Here is a 7,327-nt window from a genome sequence, read left to right as displayed (position 1 = left end):
AATGTGTAAAGGAACCTGTTTGGTATTGGGTCAGTAAACACCCCCCCCCCCCCCCCCCCCCGCGGATAGGATTTTCTCTGGTCCATTTTTTTTTTGGATTTGCGTTTGAGTTTGCATATACATGTAAACTTAATAATTGAGACGTAAAACTTCATATAATTCAATTCTTGTATTTTTCATATTGTTCTTACAGGACAGTATTATAACAACAGTAAAACATGGGTGTCATAGCTATTATAGCAGTAGTTTTAGCCGGGGTAGGGCTAGGGCTACACACTATGGGTATGTCTGTTGTTTATTGGATTGTAGCTGATCCCTTTATCTCTGGTTATGGTGTAGGGTTATGGCAGACGTGTAGTATAGTCGGATGTCATAGACACCCACCTGTTCCTGGTAAGTGTATTAGAAACCACCATTCTAGTTGTAAAACTACAACTGAAAAAACTAAAAAATCCGAAATAACCAAATGAGCCCCAACCGATAATTTAAATTTTATGCGAACATGGGTATGAATTAAAACTATTGAAGGAATAATTGATATCTCCAATACCAATACCACCATTCATTACAACATTTTGTTTCTTATTTTGAAACCCCGCTTTAATTGTGTTGAATTCACCAATATTTCAGAAAACGAGATCCAATATACCATGGACAGAAAACCTTCTCAGACAAAACTAGGTTACCCTCCTATATGTACCATACCAATCTTCTACCTTATTACTTACTACTGTCAGGTACAACCATTCTGGCAGCATAAATTTAATATTCTAATTGGGGCGGTGTCTTATGTCTTGTTTATTGTACTGACCGTAGACTAAATACAAGAGCTCAAGCTATGACGGAAGGTTGCCACTAGGCTAGTCATAAGTGAAGTTTCCTACTAGCTCACTGTTAATAGATGCAACTCAAGGATCCTTGACTGAATAGATGGATGTTTTGGTGGCTGGTGCGAACGGGATTCATAAAATGTCGCTTAGGTATATGGTGTACATTGGTGTTGAATGGTGTAGTCTATGTGTACCCTGCCATAGTCTTTATCAATGTGTGTCTATTATGGGGTTTGTCCTCATATCTAATACATTATCTGATAAATGTATATATAAACAATCCACACATTCCTTGGTGTAGCTAGGGCGGTTGAATGATAAAGTTAATGCAACACTGGCCAAATAATACAACCAGTTTTTCATGTCTTTAGAAATAAACAAAACCTTGACCTTCACAAACTATGTTATTTACCATATCCAACATATTTTATAGCATATATATGGTCATTAACTGACGACTTATTAAACCCTAATCTTGCTATTTTGTACATATTGCTGCCGTTTTGACAGACTGTATAGAGTTTTTAATGATATTCCTCCTCAACTACTAAAGTAAATATATTATGCAAACTGCAAGAAGTGTCAGTTTCAATCTGATTTTAATGAAACTTGGTATAAACATCCGATGTAGATGGAGATTGGTATGATTAATGACGTCTCAGAGGCAATCATTTCAGAAGAATCTAGAAGTGGCACTTAATATCTAACATTTTGTAATTGAATATATCAAACATACCACACTTTATGGATTATATCATGTTCTTCATTTCAGAATATTGGAAAGCAACACAGGCGTTCGTAGTAATAGGATTTATAGTTGGTGTAGTAGCTGTAATTTTCTCTATAATTTTAATATGTAAACAGAATAAAGTATTCAGCGTTTTGGCTGGACTAGCTTGTTTCTTGGCAGGTATGTTTTGTAGACCTAAGAAATTGTAAAGAGGTTTACTGGTTCCAAACTTTTATTTTGCACTTAGGATCCGTAATGGATATCTCCACGAAACTGTACTGCACTAATCTGACCATAGTTAAACCATAACTACCATGACGTAAGCATTTCGTCTGTGTAACTGATAGATTTATATCATGTTCCATCCTATTTCTGTGTCTTGCTATCTTAATACCATTAATTGTCTAAATTTAATGCTTTGTACAACGGACAGGAAAAACGCAGATCGCACTCGGGTCGGCCTTTTGCATCACAACCAATGTCCTCTTAGATGTATCTAAATCAATTCCGCTGGATATATAAGGTATATATGATAATTCACTGCTCTTCCTGATTTCAGCTGGGTGTATTTTAACTGCCATTATCATCTTTGGTACAGAGACCCGGTTACAAAGAAGAACACAGTGGGGATGGGGCTTCATTATGTGTATTGTTAGCACATTTTTCTTTGTGGCGGCTGGTATTTTGAATTGTACTGGTTTAAAGAAGTCCACTTGATATACCCTGAAAGAAAATGACTGAAATGCCTCTGATTTATGAAATATGTATGGATATAGTCAACTGTCAGCTGATAAGAACTTAATTATTTCCGGAAAAACAGGTCGACTTCAGGATCGACTGTAATAACTCTAAAAATAATTCTACCTCTTACATATTCAGTGGACTAACCTGGTGACTAATCAACATAATCTCTGTATAATTATCTCCATTACCCCTTTCAAGATCCATAGTCGAGTGTTTTACCCCCTTCCCCTTAAATCTTTACTTTTTCTTGATTTTCTCAATTTGCCTTCAGAATTTGAATCTTAGAATATAGCCTGACTGAATAGAAATTGATTTAGATTTTTATTGTCCAAAATTTAAGGTTACACTGTAAAGCGGCCAAAATGTCAAATTTTCCGCCTTGGGGGAAAATTACCACAAGGTTGAAAAATCTAATTTAAGAATTATAATTTTATGTGCAAGGGGCAGAATTCCTTTAAACCGATTTCAACATATTATTTCACAATTCTTTAATTAACCATGATCTAATTTACACAGACAACACAATGACCATATTGATATAGATATTCAATACATAGTTACAATATGAAATTAATATACTGCTAGATGTATTTATAATTCTTGTGTATTGTTTTGGGGGTTCATCTTCACTCTAAATCAATTAATGGGCTCTTCACCTTTTGTCGCTTGCGCAAATTTGTAAACTTACGACCAATTTTTAATTGGACTGTTCTATTGTGGACATTTGTCAACTGGCGTAAAAATGCCCCTAGATTCAATCTTGACCATTTGTTAAAGAAAAATCGCACTTTGATCTGAGATACATCTGCGTCGTGGCTTGTTTTCAGAAAATATCGGCTAGTCGGTCGGTTGGTCGGTCAGTCAGTCGCGTGGGCAGTTGTGTTTCTAGGAAACATTAGGTGAGGGAGGCCAGCAAGGGGGCGCAGACAATTCTATCCTTATGTAAAATGATAAAAAAAATTGAAAGGGTAGGGAAGGGAGGGGGAATAACAATTCGAATGAGAGAAGGTAAATGAGTCTATAATGACAAGCATATAGTTGGTGATTAAACATATAATAACAACTTTATTTATAATATTAGAACTTTTAGAACATGAGAAGTAAATAGATGAAACATTAAACATAATACTATATGATATATACTACCAAATAACAGCTACGCATGAGCTCTTTTCCCCACCAACATTTTCAAGTCATGTTCCACTCTCAACTAAAATGCCAACGCATTCCCATAATGATATTCAAATTCTGACTTTTCAAAGAATGGGGGAATTGTTCAACAGCTAAGTAAGCCTGTATGAATAACAGATATTTAAGTTTTTTTGACATTTCCATTATGTGTTTTATTGAAAAGTATGTAGCCTTTTCTTGTATTCTGATATGGGCTTTATAAGGCGAGTAATGAAAAAGAATATCACATTACTTTTATGTACAAATTTGCTAATCATTACGTTCATCATTATTCGTCAGTGCTATATAACTTTTAATATATATAAAGTATGATATTCCAATCGGCAAAAGTACCAAGAATGTTATGAATATTATATTATAAGATATATATAAAAAATAAAAAATAAAGAAATAATAAGAATTATAAGAAAATAGAAAATTTTTAATTGATTTGTTAATAAGGCAATATACATTATATATATTTCATAAGATAATAATAACACTTATACTTTCGGTAAAAATTAACATCTATGTGGCACTATGTGATGAAATATAAAATGTCCATTAATATTTTACTATAGGTCAACTTTCAGGAATCCATCAATCGACTGAGCTCATAACTCATACAAGTGACATTAGAATAATATTATTTGACTTCGGTATAATCATTTTCCAATTTAGAGTATAAGGAGTCAAAAGGTGATTCTTAGTACTGTATCCGGGATACTATCTACTCTTCCAATTTCTCATCCAATGTCAAAAACCTCAATAGATTGCGATACCATTTTCGAAAAAACTTTTCGCTTCAATGACATTTGGGATAGTTACGTCAAAAGTTTTTCTAAAATATCATCATGAACCAAAAAAGTATAAAAATTTAACGATAAAATGCAGTAAAGTATTGTAGCCCTCCCTACTTTTTGGACTTTTTTTTTTTTTTTTTTTTGGTCAAAATTTGTAAATAAACTTGCAATGTCTATATATGACAGCATGGAAGACAAACCTATCGATAGGTATTCAGGATCTGGTCAAATTTTAACCCTTTTCTAATAGAGATATTGAAATCAAATAGTTCCCCAGATACACAAAGGTTATAAATTCCCATGTGAATCCCTTTCATTGGTGTATTTGACATCAAATATTTACTAATCAGGAAATGTTTATAATGAAATATTTAAACTGCAGCACCTCTATACTCTAAGAAGTTTAATACAGCAGCAGCGATGAAGAAAAATGAACTTATAATACAGAGAATAAATCCCCAACCCCATTGTGTTCCACGACCTAGTGTAATAGATGCTCCAAATATAATGATAGCCAGCAAAATACATAATGCTGAAATAGAGATAGAAGACCAAAATTAGCATTGTTCATTTAGATCATTTCCTTGGATTTCAAACAAAATATATCTTGCGTTTTATGAACTTACAAATCAATTTGATAATAACAATTTATGACGGCCAAATAGACAAATAGTTCTACACCATATTTTGTCTGAAGAACTAACGTCGAGATGAGTAATATCTGAGGGGATAATGTTTGGTTATTTATGATACGGAAGAATGGTACCTACCAGCAGCTGCACACCCAACCATACCCAGAAGACGAAACATTCTAGTTTTCTGTATCATTGCTACCAGAGACATTACTAAACCACCAACACCAATCAGTAAACCAATTATTACAAATGCCTGTGTTGCTTTCCAGTAATCTGAATTAGAAAATTGTATGTTTTGTTGCAATAATTAATCTTCTACTGCCGATTCCTACAATATCTGCTGGAGGTTAGTTATAATGGTCTGGAAATTTCAAATGGCGTTACTTTTTTGTACTGTCTCATCTTCATGTAAAGAAATTCCATGCTCTGGCAAGCCATTAATCAACAAGTGTGTCTTGTAGTTATCTTATGAATCAACACAAATAATAATGTCTCCACCTTATAAGAAAACTTTGATGAATCTTGTTTTTACATTTAATGGTTGCTGACCCAGGTATTCACTAGGCCTCTAAAAATACTTTTGTTTATCATTGTTCCTTTGAAGGACTTGGCCCTATTTAAATCTGAGGGTGTGGGCCAGTTTCAAATTTCCTTATATTATGAGAAATACAGTACGCTAATTAGATCAAGTATGGAACTCAAATTGATGTTTTACGTTATAATTTATATTTCGACTAATTTTGTTATTATAAATGTTTTATTACAATTTTACCAATATTCAATAAATATTCCATGGACCAACTGTTCTAGGAATTTTCACTGCAAGTCTGATTACAGTACTCTTAGAATAATGTGTGACAAGATAGGGTTCAGTACGTGTGTGATGGAGATTATTGATACACTAACGAAAAAGTAACAAATCGTGCCCTTTACAACCTCACACCTCGTCCGTCTGAACTTATTACAAGCACCAAGATAAAAAATCGGCTTCCATGCTGCATTCAGAGATCATTTCATAATCGATACTGATATTATTAAGGCGAGGAGGGAAACTATTTTGGGTTAAATTTCTTACAAATATTACGACAGTTTAACAACATAAACTCGTTTCGGGAGAAATTCTGTATTGCTTGGAGCTATAGGTTACCTGGTGAAAATTATGTGTTATTAAGGTTACATACCAGGTGTATAGGAATAAGAAGCGCATGTCAGACCACATTGTTGCCATAAACCACTACCATATCCAGAAACAAATGGATCTGAAACGACCCAATATACCACTGATAATCCAATTAGATGAAATAAACAACCAATTCCAGCAAGAATTACTGCTAGTAGAGAAAATAAACTAAATCCCTTAATTTCGACCATCTTGACAATTCTAAGAACTGAATTAACACTAGATAAATATTCCGTATCTGGTATTCGCAGATAATATATCCAAGCTTTAAGGCATGTACTTCTAAATAAGATTTGTAGTCAACTAGACGTTTTTACTATAAAACACTCGGGGTGTGACGTTCTTGTGTCTCTCGCATTGATTGGCTAGTTTTAAAAATATACTATTACTATCACGCCCTACTATCACGCCCTGATAACTTACAACCAGCTCAACCATTATTCCAAGAGAACTTACTAAACATACTTATTTTCGAGTCAAAGTGTCCAAAAAAAACCCACTCTGAAACATATTATGCCCTTATTCTTGAAAACTTGTTTGATTTTTAGCTCGTAAATGCTCCAGACGTATTTAGATGAAATTTGGTATGAGTGCTAGTAATCACCAAAGCATGAACTCTTTTGAAAATGAGACAAATCGAAGAATTATTAGCATGAATTATTGCCCTTGTTCTGAATGTTCCAATTTTAGCTTGTAAACACTCTAGAAGGTTCAATTATTGTCGGATTTTGACGAAACTTGGTGTAAATATTTGTTATCACCCATGGATGAACCCTATCGATAATCAGAAAAATCGATAAAATATTTGGTTTGAGTTATTGCCCTTGTTCTTGAAAATGCGTTCAATGTTAACCTCGTAAACACCCCAGAGGGCACAACTTGACGGAGTTAGATGAAACTTGGTATGAGTGTTAGTAATCACCCAATGATGATCAGAAAGGAAATGAAATAATAAGTATGAGTTATTACCCTTGTTCTTGAAAATGCATTAAATTTTTAACACGTAAACACTCTAGAAGGCACAATTCTTGACGGATGTTGACGAAACTTTGTATGAGTGTTTGTTATCATCCAAGGATGAACTCTATCGAAAATTAGAGGAATCGAAAAATATTTAATTTGAGTTGTTCTTAAAAATGCGTTCTGTATCACAAAACGTTCGATATTATAGTAAATTTTTGGTAGGATTCCGAAGTAACTTTTTGTATACAACAGGATGAATCAAATTAATCTCG

At 33.6% G+C, this 7,327-nt stretch overlaps 2 protein-coding genes across 2 annotated transcripts; one reads left to right on the top strand and one right to left on the bottom strand.

Moving 5' to 3' along the window:
• Window positions 1-218: 218 nt before the first annotated feature.
• On the top strand, window positions 219-2,277 carry LOTGIDRAFT_170350 (hypothetical protein; the record flags this gene model as incomplete). Its single annotated transcript, XM_009068993.1, has 3 exons — window positions 219-393; window positions 1,603-1,740; window positions 2,120-2,277. The coding sequence occupies 3 exons, from the start codon at window positions 219-221 to the stop codon at window positions 2,275-2,277; spliced, it is 471 nt and encodes a 156-aa protein (XP_009067241.1).
• A 509-nt stretch (window positions 2,278-2,786) lies between these two features.
• LOTGIDRAFT_237157 (hypothetical protein) lies at window positions 2,787-6,367 on the bottom strand. Its single transcript, XM_009068992.1, has 3 exons — window positions 6,094-6,367; window positions 5,048-5,185; window positions 2,787-4,809 (listed from the first exon to the last, which is right to left on the bottom strand). The coding sequence occupies exons 1-3, from the start codon at window positions 6,281-6,283 to the stop codon at window positions 4,649-4,651; spliced, it is 489 nt and encodes a 162-aa protein (XP_009067240.1). The 5' UTR covers window positions 6,284-6,367; the 3' UTR covers window positions 2,787-4,648.
• Window positions 6,368-7,327: the final 960 nt, after the last annotated feature.

Source organism: Lottia gigantea (genome assembly GCF_000327385.1).
Source record: "Lottia gigantea unplaced genomic scaffold LOTGIsca_97, whole genome shotgun sequence".
NCBI lineage: Eukaryota > Metazoa > Mollusca > Gastropoda > Lottiidae > Lottia > Lottia gigantea.
Note: the sequence above shows the minus strand (reverse complement) of the source record. Positions and strands in the feature narration are given on the sequence as shown.

What these genes read in the sequence shown, in the direction of transcription:
- LOTGIDRAFT_237157 (XM_009068992.1), bottom strand. Translation starts at nt 6,283, where the DNA reads ATGGTCGAAATTAAGGGATTTAGTTTATTTTCTCTACTAGCAGTAATT. An exon ending in TTCTTATTCCTATACACCTG is followed by an intron (nt 5,186 to 6,093) that starts GTATGTAACCTT and finishes TTTCTAATTCAG; the next exon opens with ATTACTGGAAAGCAACACAG. An exon ending in GGTTGGGTGTGCAGCTGCTG is followed by an intron (nt 4,810 to 5,047) that starts GTAGGTACCATT and finishes TCTCTATTTCAG; the next exon opens with CATTATGTATTTTGCTGGCT.